Genomic DNA, 17,511 nt, shown 5'->3' with positions numbered 1-17,511 from the left:
AAACTTCTAGCGAACTCTTCTTCAAAATTCAGGATTACTCCTATTAAAAATATTCCTTGTAAAATATTCCCTTTAAAACATTTTGTTAAAAAAAAAAAAGTTTAGCTAAATCCAGAAAAGAACAAGAACTTGGGGTACTTATATCAAATTAACTAAACTTCTGAACTATTCCAACACAGAATGCCAAGTGGCTTATTTAAGAAAGAAAACTTAAACCTACTTGCTTTTTCTGCAGAACTCAGTGCCTTGTTTTGCTTTGTTTTTTTGGAAGATTAAGCATAGTTCAATCCAAAAATAATGTTTCCTAGATCCTAATTCCTCCACTTTAAAGCATGTACCAGAAAGCATATGACACAGAAAGCATGGTTTTGGTTTGTGGGGGAAGTTTACTGGATTCATAATAATGTATGATTGTTGCAGGTAATCTTATTGATTCAACTTTAAAGGGATCAGTAGACATTGACCAAAGTTGTTTATAATCTGGCACGTAGAACTCACCAGAAATGAACCAGTTCTCTAATTAATGGAAACATTTAATGCTTATCCAAATGGAATAAGAACAGAAGATGTATTTTATAACAAAATTCACTCTTTTCTATAGTTTCCCATAGCATGCTGATGAGGTCTTGTAGGCAACCAAACCAATTTGCACATTATTCTTAAAATCTCAGTCTAGTATAATGTAGCTGGTGTCTGATCAAACTGAGTTAGTCTCCACAGACATGGAAAGCCACCGGATGATTCTTCTGACACATGGATTCAGCTGAAACAATATAATATTCACCTTCCTAAGAGCAGTAGCAGCACGATCAAACCACTACCAGAAACAACAGTACTCATAATAACAGTGTTTATCGATTCCTTACTATGTTTTGTTTTTGTTTTTTTTTGCGGTACGCGGGCCTCTCACTGCTGTGGCCTCTCCCACAGCGGAGTTACAGGCTCCGGACGCGCAGGCCCAGCGGCCATGGCTCACGGGCCCAGCCGCTCCGCGGCATGTGGGATCCTCCCGGACCGGGGCACGAACCCGTGTTCCTTGCATCGGCAGGCGGATTCCCAACCACTGTGCCACCAGGGAAGCCCCGATTCCTTACTATGAGCTAAACACATTAACACATCTTCTCACTTAATTCTCACAACAACCCACTGAGGGAGGCTATAGCATTATCTCCATTTTCCAAATAAAGGACCTGAAGCTTAAAAAGGTAACTTACCCAAATATTGGACTTCTCTGGCTCTGTAGTCAAAGTGCTTTCACTTCTACTGCATACCACCTTAATCCTCAGTAAGTGCTTTAGGGTCTTACACCTAAATTTCACTCACTGGCGAGAGCTTTATCTCATTTCTCCAGTGTCACTCTTCCAATTTCTTACTATATTCACATATTTCTCATAGTTATAATGGCATTTACTATATGATATTTATTTGTGAACATATGTGTATATTTTTATGTGTATATATATTTGCTGGGAAATTTTTTCAGAAGTGTTGCAAACATGAAAACACACTCTAAAAGTTATTTCTGCTTTTAAATTTTGTTGTTTCTTTAGAAAAAATTTTGAAATTATTGGTATGCTACTGGCACTGCTATGAGCTGATACTTTTGTCCAAAGCTCTGCTACTCCACTGCTGGCAAACAGATTGATAAAACCATCTCACCCTCTAACCCAGACTCAATACCTTGACCTTTCTTTGCCCCAAGACTCCAATATACGTATATCATGTTTTGTCATATTTTATGTAACTTGCGCTAGTATCTATGGATTTCTCATTCTGATTGCTATATAACTTTTATTGCTGGTTAGTATATTTAGGACAGTAGAACTCATACTCTCAGTTACAGAAACTTTATTATGGGCAAAAATGTATTAAAGCCATATTGTTTTCACATAATTCCATAAAGGAGAGGTGAGTAAAGAGTTTATCTTTATCTGTCCCAAGAATAAAATAAAATTGAAAAAGGGGATTATAGATTCAGCCCACATGTTGGGGAATCAGGAGTTATAGGTTTGAACCCTAGTCACTACCCTCTCAATCTTGCATTCTTCAATGTGTAAAAGGGGGATAACTGTACCTATTTCAGAGTTGCTTTGGGGAGGAGAGCTCGATAAAATAATGTACATAAAATGTCCAACACAGTGCCTGGAACACAGTGGGTACTCTATAAATTACTGTAACATCTGACTATTTGTCTAAAAAATTGTTCAGTTATCAAGGTACTTTTATATAAACATTTTAGATCCAAGTTAAAAAACAGCACAGATAATATAGAAGAATGTATTGCAGCAAAGAAATAATTGCCTAATACTTTTTTGTTTACTTTGAAGAATTTCTCTTCTACTTACTTCCATATAAAAATAGAGAGAGCTAAATTGTTCCAAACATGCCTAGTATAACATATAATGCATGCAAGTTCATGTAAAGAAAATTCTCAAAGCTATTTCCTTCCTGTTACAAAATGTTATCTTGATAAAACCCAGCACTGCAACTATGCTGAGCTGTGTGCTTGAACCTAACACTTAAAACTGTGCTCCAAATTGGTTTCTGAATGTTGGCCAGTAAGTTCAATCAATCACTCAGTCTATTACTCCAATATTTATAAATTGCCTACAATAGGCCAACCTAGGCTGTGCTTGGTAATAGGGCTGCAATAACAAATGAAACACAGCATTACAATGTAATTGAAAGGAAGCCACATGAACAATTACAATAAAATGTGATATTAACTAAAATAGGTGTAAGCACAAAGGTACTAGAGGATCATGTGGGAGTTACAACCGACTGAGCCTTGCACGGGGGCATCAACAAAGATTTCCTGCAGGAAGTCACCTCTATGATGAATCCTAAAGGATGATCAAGAATTAGTTAGGAAAAGAGATTAAAAAGGGACCCAAGAAGATGGAGCACTATTTGACAAGCTGGAAGATAAGAAAGGCACAGAACAGTCAAGGAATAAAAGCCATTCAATATAGCATCAACACAGAATGTGAGTGAGAATATATGGCTTGAGGCTGAAAAGGAGAGTAGGAGAAGGATAATGAAGAACCCAGGATGCCATATTTAGATATTTAGAATTAGTCTTATGAGTTTTTAAGCCAGGCAGAAATATGGTCAGAATTGTGTTTTACAAATATCACTTGTTGCATCGTAGAGCATGGATTGGAAGAGTAAATTTCTACAGTAGCGGACCAGTTAACAATGTCATAGTGTATTTCACTGTTGGTAGGAATGGAAATTGGTGCACCTACTATGAAAAACAGGATGGAGGTTCCCCCAAAAATTAAGAATGGAACTACCATATGATCCAGTTATTCCACTTCTGGGTAGTTATCTGAAGAATACAAAAACACCAATTCAAAAAGATATATGCACCCTGATGTTCACTGCAGCATTATTTACAATTGCCAAGATATAGAAGCAGCAACGTAAGTGCCCACTGATGGATGAACGGCTAAAGAAGACGTAGTATCTATGTACAATGGAATACTACTCAACCATAAAAAAATGGAATCTTGACATTTGTGACAACATGGATGGACCTTGAGGGTACTAAGTGAAATAAGTCAGATGGAGAAAGACAAATATGTACGATTTCATTCATATGTGGAATATAAAAACAAAGAAGCAAAACAAAACAAAAACAAGCGCCTAGATACAGAGAACAAATTGATGGCTACCAGAGGGGAAGAGCCGGAGGGCAAAATGGGTAAAGGGGGTTAACTGTATGCTGACAGATGGAAACTAGACTTTTGGTGGTGAGCATACTGTAGTGTATACAGAAGTCAAAACTTAATATTTGTATACATGAAACTTATATAATGTTATAAACCAATGTTACCTCAATTAAAAAAAATTTTTTTTAAAGAATTTCTCAGTGAATTTCAAATAAGGACCAAAGTAGAACTGAACCAAATAGTGTCAATGAGGGTAATCTGAAATGAAAATTGAGAGGTATTAAGCAGTTAGATTAAAAAGGACTTGGACATTTATAGGATGTAAGAGGTGAGGAAGAAAGAGTAGTTAAAGATGGCTTCAAAGTTTGTGTTTTGCACAGGAAGGTGGGTAATCTTGCACAGGAAACATGAAAGGAACAGGTTTGAACAGAAGTACATGAGTTTAATTTGGGAACTTCAGGTTTAATTTGCCTAAGGGAAATCCAAGTTAATGAGCTGACATTTGGATAGTGGACACTTGGTTGGTTTCAAGCTAAGGGAAAGATCTTGTCTGGAGATTTGGAACTCATAGCAAGAAAACGAAGGCTTAGAGAAGGTGAGTTTATGGGTCAGGAATCCAGCCATGGTGAAAACTGACTAGGAACTGCAAGAAGAGGAGCCGGAGGTAACACTGGAGAAGAAACAGTCCCGGAGGTGAGACTATGAAGTCGTGAAAGACAAGGAAAGACCTTCTTCTGAGACAAGATTGGCCCACAGTACAGATAATTCTGGGTGGTCAGGGAAGGCGAGGCTCAGAACTGAGGACTCCTTCAACTTCCTTTTCTATAAGTTGGTTCTACATTGTTTAGAATTGCTTACAAATATGTTCAACGGCTCTTTGCTCCATCCTCAGACCATTTAAGTAGAAGGATAGAAGAAACCTGAACAACTTAACAAAAAGACTGCTTGAAGTGCATTTTTATGTCAATTGGTCTTCAATTAATAGTGATAAAACTAGGGCTTCCCTGGTGGCGCAGTGGTTGAGAGTCCACCTGTCGATGCAGGGGACACGGGTTCATGCCCCGGTCCGGGAAGATCCCACATGCCGCGGAGTGGCTGGGCCCGTGAGCCATGGCCGCTGAGCCTGCGCGTCCAGAGCCTGTTGCTCCGCAACGGGAGAGGCCACAACAGTGAGAGGCCCGCGTACGGCAAAAAAAAAAAAAAAAAAAAAAAAATAGTGATAAAACTAAATTCAAGGGTACTAAATTCATTCCACATGAGAAATTATTAAATAGTATTCTGATATATAAGTAAATAAAATTCAAAGTCCTAACGGTCACAGTGCTTTAATTTAATGTTTAAAGATGTAAGACAATTCCAGAACAGGAGAACAGCTCATTGCCATATGTTAGGGCTACTCTGATCTGAGGAAATTTCATATTGCATAAAATATGGTTGACATTTCAATCATAGCAACCTATTTGCAAAGTATTTATTTGCTGCTGACTTTATGGATGTCCAATAAAAGACTGCCATTTTATGATCCATTTAAAAAGATGAAAAAATTAAATAAAATTGTGAAAGACATTTGCTGGAAGTAATAAATAATTTACCTCCAATTTGCACATACTGAAAATTAAACTGGCAACTACTCAAAAAGCTATTAAAATTATGGTGACTTAAGATATTTTGAAATCAAGTGCTACTATTTAATACTCTGCAGAGCTTTTTAAAAGTTAGCTTTATGCATAATAAATTATGAGGTGAAAATAAGGTTTCATATTTGTGAATAAAGACTCTACTTCTAGTTATGAATATATATATAAAAATTAATGTTTTGTTTAAGGATATTTTCTTCAAAGGGGTAAAAGGATAAAATAATTGAATAAAATAATTTCTTTTTGAGATACTCAATATATGTATATAACTAAAACAAGCACTGCAGTCAGGAAGATTGCTAGATTTCAGAAGAAAAAAAAGCTATATCAGAATTGTACTGGACATCACACCTACACCTTTATTGTAAATATTTTCAGTATTATACTGAAAATAACCCCATTTTAACTGCATTGTGTATCTTTTTAAATACTAAAAAGATGCTTCAAAATGATCACTCAATTTTTAATGCCTTTCATCCAAAAAAGTCAACTATTTTAGTAATAGTAAAAACTTTAATAATATAAAATTTAAAAGCAGATATATAATAGGATTTAAATACATATTTAAGGAATATCTTCCATATCATCACATAGCTGTCCCTCTTTGAACACCTTTAGTTACCAAAACACTCACTAAATGATTCCAATTTTTACAAAAATCTTTCTTATGTTGAGCTGAAATGTGCCTCCTTTTACCTTCCACTCTTTCTTTCTCTTGTTCTTGGAGCAATAAAGAATAAGTCAAATCTATCTTTTCACATGACAGACCTGACATTTGGAGAGCCGATGTGTCACACCTGAATCGTGTCTTTTTCAGTATTTTAATTCAGTATTTTCACACTTGGCAAGATTTTGTTGGCAACCCTAGACGTACTCGAATTAACTATTGTTCCTCTTAAGAGACAATTTCTAGAACTGAATATAATATTTAGGATGGAGATGCAATGCAGATTAGGTGAACTTATCACATTTATAGGTATAATCAGAAAGCAATACACTGTGTGAATGAATACATAAATGTTCCACCATTGGGGGAGGGGTACAGAGAAATATAAAAACTGAGAGGCTCCTCAGCCTTAACCAATCTCACCAAGATTCTAATGTTTATATTCAAAATAAAGATATAACAAACGTCCTGGTATCCATGATTTAAAAAATAAATCAATCCAGTCTCATTCCTCATAAGGAAGAGAAGAAAGAATAAAGTTATGGTTGCATTACCTGCTACTAAGATAATGGAATTGGGGATTGTGTAGGTGTACAGATGGACAATATTTGGTCATCATGTGGCCTAGTGCTCCTGGAATGGGTGGCTGGGTTCCCCTGAAGACATTCACCCAGTGTCAAGGGGCTATCAAGGCTGTAGCTTGGTGTCCCTGACAGACCAAGGTCCTGGCAACTAGAAGGAGACCCAGTGATTGACACATTCACATCTAGAATGTCTACTATGGGGCCTGAGTGCTGTGGATGCTTCCAAGTGTGCTCCATCCTCTGGTCCCCTCACTACAAGAAGCTCATCTCAGGCCATGGCTTTGCCCAGAACCAGCTTGTTATTTGTAAGTACCGAACCAAGGTGGCTGAGCTCAAAGGTCACACAGTTCAGGTCCTCAGTCCAACCATGAGCCCAGATGGGGGCCCTGCAGCTATGGCGCTGCTTTGACATGGACCCTGAACAAGGGAGGAAGTGGGAGATCAGTGCAGCCAAAGCAGCCTCATCCACCAAGTCATCTGCTGACGACCAATTCATCACCTCAGTTTTCTGGTTTTTTAAAGAATTTTTCTAATAAAAAAAAATTTTGTCATGTCTCCCTCTCAAAAAAAACAAATTGATAAAATAAATTCACATAACCATACATATATAGGTATATATATATATATATATGTATATTTCTTTTAACTGTTCATGTGAGAAGCTGTGCTAAAGGCAGAATTTGTCAAACCAAGAAAGGGAAATGGAATTAATTTATTCCAGGCAAGATGAATTATATTTTAAAAAATCACAACATTGAGGAAAATAAGATTCCATTACCAAGTCAGGCTCTAACCCCAAGTCTGCCACACATGCATCTCAGTGATCCTTCAGTATCAGATGCTTAAAAATTTCCACATACACTGATGTCCCACCACTTCTTACTTAAACCCTCTGTCAACTGTCTTTCCACACTGCCTTTTAAGGGAACTAATACTATCAGTTTCATCTGATTTAGATATTTATTTCATATTTGCCAGAAGATTCTGGCCAATGTTTTTGAAAGCACATTTAACTATACCATATGCCTCCTTAAATCTATCAAACAAGCTGTAGGATCAGGCTCTGGTTCATTCTGTTCTGTTTTTCTTTCTTCACAATGTGTTTATGTATATTTACCCAATTTGCTCTGTTCTTCTTGCCAAATTACAGGTCTGAGATCTCAACTATTGCAGAGCAGCTGTGCTATTGTTGATGTCTTCCTAAACAAGGGTCAGAGAATAAGCCCATTTTGCAAGAACGGGTGACACCTGCACATTACACCAGGAGGCCACTGCCCTCAAAAGGGTAGGATCTGCAGAGCTTCACAGAGTCCTTCCTACTCAAACTTAAGACATTTTGGATCAAATGAACCACTGGCAGAAATTAACTCCCAAACAATCTACAGATTTTTCTAGGTAAGACAATTTGTTTAACCATATGACATTTTTAAATTAAATTGTGTCCAATGAAAAAAAATAGGAAAGAACAATCTCAGAAAGAACAATCTCACCTTTACATTCTTTCTGTTTAAAAACTAAAAATATGTTCATTTTAGTCTAAAATTCTATACCAGATAAAGAAATTTAATACATAGAGATGTCTCTCAAAGAAAGGACTCCAAAGACCCATTCCAACAATGCTAAGCAATGATAAACCTGGATAAGATTTGCCCAGGTAGCTTTAACTTTTGTTTACTCCACGACATCAATTTCCAAATGCAAACCTATGTCCTAGCTACTCTGCTACATTCTTAGTTCCCATCTCCAAGTAAAACATCTTCATGTTAAGCCTCTTTCAAACCAAAATTCACGAGCCCTGGATTTTTAAAGGAATAATCCTCAAAGAAAATGTAATTCAGGAAGTAACATAAAGATGAGAAAGGAACTGATAGAGCACACTAATGAGACGAGACACATGTCCATGGCTCCAGCTCTGAGACTGTGCATCTGGCTTTGAGGCTGTCTGTCTAGGGTTACTTCACCAGAATGCTGTTAATTATTTAAGTGAGAGGACAGGGGGAACCATCACCACATCTGTCACCCTCACACAGGAAAAACTTTCATTCATTGTTGGGCAAGATGTGTTTATTTGAAACATAGGCTAACTAGCTACTTAATGGTTTTGAATCCTTAGCCAAAAGCTAATTAGACAAACATATTAAGCACAGTCACCTTACCAGGCTAAACTGTTTCAGTTGTGTTGATTTTAATCCAATCTCATAAGAGAGCTCATCGCCTACAAAAGTATCTGAAGGAAATTCAAGGCAAAGGAAAGGTCCAAATTACTTGCAACATACTTAGTAGAACAAATAATGATGTCGCCAAATGTCCGATACATTAATAAATAAAATCTTCACATATTTTGCCTCAGTGGTGTCATGTACTTGATAGACAAAAAAGAAGCAAAAGTAATTATTTTAGACAGATCGCTTTCCAAAACATTCTCAGCTTGCTTGGAGGTGAAATATTAATGTCAAAAAGCAAACAAATGATTTTTTCTCGTGCTTGATATTTATTATGTCTTATACGATTTTTAGAAATCACATCTTCTGAGTATTTAGCCAATCTACAAATCACTAAAGATTACCAGCAGTATCTATGGCAGTCTCTTAAAAAGGAGACTGTGCCCCAAGGCAAATTCTAGAGAAAACAAATTCAGTGTTGGATAGAACAGGTATATTGCATTTTATAACTACTTTGGAGAAGAAAGTAAGCTGTCTTCCTTAACTAGTCATTACTATGAAAAGGTCAAGATAATTTCCTGCTCTCTTAAATGGTATGATCCCCCAAACAGAATTCTGATCATCTTTCTCCTACCTGATATACCCAGTAATCAAATGCACTCTTTTAGCTCTTTATATAAATAGTAAATCAAAACGTTTGAGAAAAATGTATTCATTCTTTCATGCAACAAACATTTAGTGAATCTACTATCTGTCAGGCATTGTGTCAGTGCTAGAGATATAGAAAGAAACAAAATAAACCAAATTCATCCCAGCAGGAGGGAGACACAATAACAAACAACTAAATGCTTTGGAGAAAAAGTGAACCGTGAAAAGAGAATAGAGACTGTTAAACTCATGGGAGGGGGAAGATTGTATGATTAAATAGGGTGACTGGCAAGGGCTTACTGAGAAGGTGATATATTGAACAAAACTTGAAGTTGAGAGAGTGAGACAAGAAGGAAGGAGCCTTTCAAGCCACTGGAATAAGCTCAGGTGGTTAAAGAACAACAAAGAGGCCAGTGTGACCATAACAGAAGGGGCAAAAAGAGGATGAAGTTGGAGATGCAGTGAGGGCCAGATCTTGTAGAACCTTATAGAACATTGCAGTGATTAGACTTGCACTCTGAATGTAATGAGGAACACATATCAAGGATTTTAAGTGGAGGGCTGACATAAACTGATCTGTTTTAACAGGATCACTTTTGCCAAGAACAGAAGAAGAAAGATGGGTTGAGAGGCTAATAACCTAAGCAAGAAATGACAGTAGCTTGGTCTAGGGTGGTATCAGTGGAGGTGGTGGGGAAGGACTGGATTCTGAACATGTTTTGAAATCAGAGCTGAGATTTGCTTATGGGCTGCATAAAAGAGATCAATAATGAGTCAAAGGTTTTTTACCTGAACAACAAAAAGGATGCAGCTGCCAGTGACTAAGAGAGAGGAGACAGCTCTGAAAGCAGACTGGGGAGAACAATCAGGAGAATCAATATGGACTTATAGATTCAATAAAATAAGACCAAACTTCTAAGTCAACAGATCTGTCTTTGCTAATACAAGACTATTACTCAGAAAGCCATCGAGTCCCACTGTGCCCTTGTGGTACAGATGGCTCCACACAAAATGGATGGGCCTTAAATTCCAAGGCCAGTCTAATTTGGCCATAAGCATGTTACCAATACCAGATTATTATATGACTCAGAAAATGAATACTTTTTTATAGAAAGAAAATAGATTCTGATAGTCTTGCTTTTATAAGTTATATCATGCAGCTCTTTTCAATCAATTTCAAATAGAAAACTGATACTGCCCCAATTTACTTGGATGACCAGAAGTGATGTCCAACAGATATCTTGAATACTTAAGCATCCACAAAAGTTAAGTGCTCAAGTGAACTTCAAACTACTAAAATGATTTTCTTAGGTTCCACAAAGGAAAATATAATCTTCACTCTCTGAACACTTATCCAGACTTTGGATTGGGGCCTTATGTATTTTAGTTTCCTCTGATCCAGAGGAAGGTTTGAGATCAGTATATAGTGATTCTTGAAAACTGTATCCTATCCATTATCCTAAGCACATTGCATCTACTACTGTTGGACAAGAGAACAGTTGAACTATTTGCAATCATTTCCTGCATAATAGAGAGGGCAGGGGGAAAAAATCACACATGGAAATATTAAGTTGATGGTGAAGTTATCTGTATATAGGTGATTAAAATAAAAGCCCTTCTTCCAAACTAAATATCCCTTATTTTATCCAGCTATCATGGTTTATTGCCACACCAAAGAACATGAAAATATACTCCTTAACAGGACTGGGACACAAATTAATGCACAAATATTTCCTAGTCTAAGTTGTGCCTTATTGAGCCATGTTCCTTTTGCTCTTCAATCTTAATATTTAAACACTACAGTCATTAGTCAAAATCCCACTTTGAAACTCTTGTGTGTATGTGTGTGTGTGTAAATTCAATACTCTAAAGTTTAAAATAATGGCTATGGCTTTATTATTTAAAGGCTCTAACAATATTTCTCAAATCTATCCAGATAAATATTTATAGAGCCTTTTAATCAATATTTAAGAAACAAAATAAAACAGACTTTACCCTTTTCAACCTACTAAGAATATGTATAGTTAAAGTACTAACCAGAGTGATTTGTCTAGGATTTATTATTTCATGTTTAATCTGTATATCAAGAAAAGATAAAATAAAACAACCAATGTATATTTTGTGACCATTTCCTTATAATTTGTAGCTAAAAAGTTTTTAAATGTTTTTCATAAAGTACTTACTGTCCAACTTCGTTCAGGGTAGGTGCAGGACAAAGCATAGAATTACTTTCCACACTCACTGGCATTACACCTATAAAATAAAATGTCATTTAATCAATAAAGGGTTTTATGTATCTCACACAGTTTTATTAAAAATATGAAGAGACGCAGCAATCAGAGTTCAAGTGTGGGACATTAGATACATTAGCATGAAAAAAACAAAAAGATACTCATCTAAAGAAAGAGGAGAAGGAACACAGAATGAAAAACAGGAAGAGATTATATGCCTCATTGACATATAGTACTGGTAAATCATAAATTATGTTTTTTTGATATAGATAAAGTTCACATACAGCTTGTAGATACTATAAAATTATCACCTTTTCTCCCTCAATTTTGCCAATATATTAGATTTTCAAGGAAAAATTATATATATTTTAAAAGCAGAATTTAAAAATGATAGAGAAGACAAACGTCCAAAGGCTAATACATTTCTTTCAAGAGTTTAATGAAGTAATTGGTTTTTGGGGGGGTTTTTTGCGGTATGTGGGCCTCTCACAGTTGTGGCCTCTCCCGTTGCGGAGCCCAGGCTCCGGACGCGCAGGCTTAGCGGCCATGGCCCACGGGCCCAGCCGCTCCGCGGCATGTGGGATCTTCCCGGGCCGGGGCACGAGCCCGTGTCCCCTGCATCGGCAGGCGGGCTCTCAACCACTGCGCCACCAGGGAAGCCCAAAATAATTGGGTTTATAATATATAAACACATTTTATAGAATGCTTAAATTGCCTTGCAATTTTAATAGCATATGAGAAAAATGATCTAGACTATAAATACTCAGAAAAGTTACATAATTAGATGGATAATATTAGAATACAAATGATGAAAATACAATCTGACTCAATTTATTTGAAATTTACTTTAATAAATTCAATCCTATGTAGTTATGTGTAAAATATGTTTATATTATAATCAACTCAAATATGTAATCAAAAGGAGTAAGGTAAAGCTAATGCTTAGATACAGATGACTACTGAATAAAAACGGTAAAATTATTTTGTCCTCTTCAGTTGTAGAACCTACTAGGAAGAAAGTTTTTAACTAATATTATTGTCTTTCCTTACCAAAATGATGATCTTAATAAGAAAGAGAGGAATTACTGATGGCATTTACCATGCTGAGATCCTCACCACTTTAATTCAACAAAGTATGGAGCAGTGACTGTGTATGTAGCCAAAGCTGTGCTAATTGGAGGGTTTAGAACCATCAGATAGACAACAAAATTGTAGATGAACCTCTCAAAAAATAGTTCCACCAGAGTTCACAGAGTTGCAGCATCTGTCTTACTGTATAAAATTTTAGAAGACAATATAATCATCAATGAGGAGAAAATGTCTTAATAGAGACCCAAAACGCTCAGCATACTAAGATTTATTTAAAGAGCAGAAGTTTTTCTCAAAATGAAGATAAAAATGTTAGACTCATCTTCTCCTTTTTTGAAAGCCAAATGAGGGAAAATAAAACCTAATTCCCTAAATATGATAATTATCAACAAACACTGTGCCAGGTGGGCATTGGAGATATATCTATAAGGCAAAAAGCCCGTCTTCAGGAAACTGGCTGACAAATTATTGGGAAATTAGATAAAGATAACAAGTGGCAATAAAATAAGGCAATAAGTAGTAGAGTAGTCCAAGACAGTTAGATTTTCAGGCAAGAGTGACAAGAAACAAATCTGGAGAAAGAGGCAATTAAATCAGGCGGTGGATAAAGTCCGTACGGAGTACAGTCAGGAAAACTGGGTTCGACTCTCAGCTCTGCCCATTATTACTTGTGTCACCACAGGCAAGTTATTTGACTCTTTCAGCCACAAGGGCATCATTTGTATAATGAGGCTACTTAGGATGGGGTCCAGCATTTATTAACTTATGAACAAATGTTGCCATTATTAAATAACTATTAAGTAATTATTATTACTACTTGTATTATCATTGGACTTCCTTTCTTTCCCCTCTGATAAAAAAAATATAGCATAGTTGGTTTCAGTTGGGGAAAAGAGGAAAAAACTTGATGCTGATATACTATGGAGATATTAAAGCAATATTGAAATTATGGAGACCTACTCTTTGTGTATGTTTCATTAACAGTGTAAGTACAGAGAACACGGCCATCCCGACTGCCCAAGTTGAATCCTCTTCCATTCAAAACTATTTGAAATTCCTCTAGAAGTAAAAGGAAAAATAAAAAATTTAATCATTACTTTACAAAAAACAACAACAAAAAGCGTAACTTGAAACAAAAGTATCAAGATACAAAGAATGAATTTTTTAGTACTATTCAGCCAAGTAATAACAACAAAGACATGGTCCTACTTGCTTTCTTAGACCCTACAGGTATGTACAGTGAAGATACTCTTCGCTGCCATGTAGAGATGCGTTATTTTATTTTTTGAACAAAGTGTTTTCCAATAGTGACCAAGATTTTAGAACTGAAGCATGACAGTCATCCCAGACAAATACGATACAAACTTGCCCAAATTCTATCCTGAAGAAAATATCCACAGGAAAGAAAATTTTGTTTTCCTCTTGTCTAGGAACTGAGGTATGAGAATGTAAAGAAGTTAATGCCTCCTATTATCTGATTCTTAGAACAGTCATGCATTATATTTTCTTTAATCTATGACACTGTACATAGTTCTTCTTTAACAGCTTCTTCACATCCTTAATTCCAGTTTTATTTTCTGTTGCATACAAACTTATAACTCATCAAGGGTCATGCATTTTGGACTAATAAAAGTCTATGGCAAATAGGTAAAAGAGGTTGATTGAACTCATATTCTGTGTAAGAGGAACAGTCACTAAATGTTAGAAAGTGAAATAATATGCTAGAAGAAAACTTTAGCTGCCAATCAATGTTTTGATTGGCAACTAAATGTTTGCTGCTTAGTTGCAAGGTGGTATGTCAACTATTTTAAAAGTGATCAACTTTCAATCCTCTCGGAGACCTCCTATCTGAAATAATCTAACACATATAGAATAATTAACTGTGGAAGAAAATACTGCCATGCCACTCTCCATTCAGTGTATTATGAAAGGAATTTTCTTATAAGTTAAAATAAAGTGCAAGTGAAACTTAAAATGTGACTCAGAAAAAGAACATGAGCTTTAGGAGTGAGACAGACAAGAGTCTAACAGGATATTTACTAATAGCAAGTACTGAACATGTCTCTGTCTCAGTTTCCCCATCCGTGAACGCGGGATTCTAAAACTGTCGAATAGTGTTGTTATGAGGATTAGGTAAAATTCTAAATGCATAGAACGCCATCCTGCTCTGGAATGTTCAAATGCACTGTTCCTCTTGAATGTCTCAGTAATCATTAATGGAGGAGTCTAAAAGATGTAGAACTTCATCCCATGTCCAGCAGTTGGGAGGTTCTGCAGTAAATTGCACAGCACATTTCCTTCCCCACCAGACCCAATGTTTTTCCTTTTGAAAGAAAAGTCAGGTTAAAATGAACTCCAGGTAAGACCTGAAGTAGAAATAGTATAGGCCAGAGAGAACCGCACTCTTTTTGGGGTGGATGGCTTGAAAGTGCTAAAATCCTAGTCTGTTCTTAGAACAGCTGATGAAGCCACCTGCTTATTTCTTGCCCTCCACCCATAAATCACTTCTTTAGGGGCCCTGAGCTGGCATGTACTGTACTTTGGCCAGGTCATCAAGGCACGGAGCTCAAAGTCTACAGATACCTGACTGTATAATCAGATAAAAGAGAAAATTTTCTATTTTACTTGTCATAGGAAAGGTCTCAAACATGAACTAAATATACAGAAGATTTTAAAAGCCTGTCGCACAATATGTTCATTATTTAAAATAACACTCCAATCTTAAAAATTTGAATTTAAAATAGAAATATTTCAAGGAATTATTTAAAAATTCTTACAGAAAAAGATGCCAAAAAATTAATTTTGCTATTCTCTTTCCAACATGAGTTTCAAATTGTATATTTTAACTAGGAAAAAAGTACAACTTCTTACAAGGTATTTTTAAATTCTAACCACTTACCCCCCACACAGACGCTTGAGGGCCGTAATTCCAGGATTTCAGTGCACGACTGAGCTAGTATCTAAAAAGGAAAAAAAGAAGACCAAGGTATAGCACTAAATCATAACATGTAAAGTGAATTATAAGGTTACTAATAATCTGTGGTCCTCCCTTTAACTTCAATAGATGGCAGAGAAAATTTTATTAACCATCTTGTATATAGCTACCAAGCTCTTAGGAAATTTCTGTCGTCTTTCAGCATATATTCTAAGATTGTATTCTGTAGGAACCCTTATTTGATTAGAATAAATACAGATAAGCACAGATAAAGTGGGTTGTTGCCTCAAAGTCTGGGAACCTTAGACATGAAAAGATAACTAAAATTTCCTGATAGCCATAAAATCAATGCTGAATTTCCCATCAGGCAAAAACAAGATAGCAAAATCAGACCTCCTATTTAATTATGCTAATTTAATGTTTTCTATTAAAAGGGTCAACATAATATCAATAAATAAACACTTCTTTATTTGACTCTGGCATTTCTATTCAATTTCTCTGCCTCAATTCCCATGGACGCTAATCCTCCTTACATGCATCAAACATTACACTTGCAGAACACAGGCCCCTTGTATGAGCCAAATATTATTCTCAAAAAGACAGACTCTCTACTCCAGCATTCCCAGAGCACAGGAACAGAATGGCTCTTCTTAGCTTGTTCTGAGAAACAGAAACCACCATACAAGGCACAAGGCTACAAGCGAAAAACAACAATGATGAAATAAGCTGCTCCTAATGGACTCAACAATCCTGCCTTTATTTTTAGAACTGCTCTGCACTACATTAGCAAAGGCAGACAAGTTCCAGATGATCTTTGAACGACATTTTTTTCTTGACAGACATTAAAGACAGATGATGTACAGTAGTTTCTAGCATCTCCTGTTCATAACTAAAACAGGAAGGAAGGACTGTAGCAGGATATAGAAATGCTTTCTGTGCTTTCTTTAATAACAATGGAAATATAAATTGTCAGACTCTAAAATACAGCTGGGTCAAATCACGGAATTTTTGTTGCTGAATATGCCTCTCTGAAAGAGGAAACATTTGCACTTTTTAAGGTCATTTCCCAGGGAATCCACTTTTCACTGAGTGATTGAGGCTTTAGTAATTAGGAAACAAATAGAATAAAATATTATATCTGAGAAATTCCAAGTGAGGTCTATTTAAACTCATAAATAACCAAAGAGATTCCAGAGTCACCCAAAGACTGTCAGGGCCCAAACACCTTGTGGTCTGCTATTTTATCTTCGATAATCAACACTCCTTTGACGAGTGAGTACCTTTTTTCATTTAAGAATTGAGGACCATTGTCAAAGGTTAATGTATCCTCTTGGAAGGGAAGTATCTCAGATCACTATCATCTTTAAATATTTTGACATAATTCAGATAACAAGACTCTGAAAGGAACAGAATACAAAAGATTTGCCAAAGGAATATGAAGCTAAAAAGGTTTTGCCAAAGGAATATGAAGCTAATAATACCCTAACTAGCAAAATTGGGGTATCATTGCTTTAGTTTTGACCAATTTGAAATAAAAATGAGAACTGAGCCTCGAAAATGGACGGTCAAAAGAAAACATAAAGCCCCCCAAATCTATTTTATCTGGTGACAATTCTTGAAAGAATTTATTTTAAAATAAATCCTGTTAAGGAAACGGACTGATCTTACAGCTTACAATCTTTTTACTAGTTATTTTAGGCACACCTCTATCAGCATTACAGAAAAATGTTTTGAACATCAGGAAAATTATGAGAGAGGCTTAAAGATTGCATCTATTGGAATTAGAAATCATTTTTTTAAAAAATTCCTTAGAATAAGGTAAATCAAGAAATTATAAAGAGATTTTCCAAAAGCTGTGTCAAAGACTATGCAACCCAGAATGAC

The 17,511-nt window shown here is 35.9% G+C and overlaps 1 protein-coding gene across 2 annotated transcripts in view; it reads right to left on the bottom strand.

Moving 5' to 3' along the window:
* ANTXR2 (ANTXR cell adhesion molecule 2) overlaps positions 1 to 17,511 on the bottom strand; it is a 165,678-nt gene that overhangs the window by 113,480 nt on the left and 34,687 nt on the right. For both annotated transcript variants that reach the window (XM_060012293.1, XM_060012291.1), the window contains exons 8-10: positions 15,592 to 15,652; positions 13,653 to 13,751; positions 11,556 to 11,625 (exon numbers count right to left, since the gene is read on the bottom strand). In XM_060012293.1, coding sequence (XP_059868276.1) covers positions 11,556 to 11,625; positions 13,653 to 13,751; positions 15,592 to 15,652 — 230 coding nt within the window. The remainder of the gene's footprint in view (positions 1 to 11,555; positions 11,626 to 13,652; positions 13,752 to 15,591; positions 15,653 to 17,511) is intronic.

Source organism: Delphinus delphis, chromosome 5 (assembly GCF_949987515.2).
Source record: "Delphinus delphis chromosome 5, mDelDel1.2, whole genome shotgun sequence".
Lineage (NCBI taxonomy): Eukaryota > Metazoa > Chordata > Mammalia > Artiodactyla > Delphinidae > Delphinus > Delphinus delphis.
The sequence above is the reverse complement of the archived record's forward strand: the minus strand, read 5'-3'. Positions and strand labels throughout refer to the sequence as shown.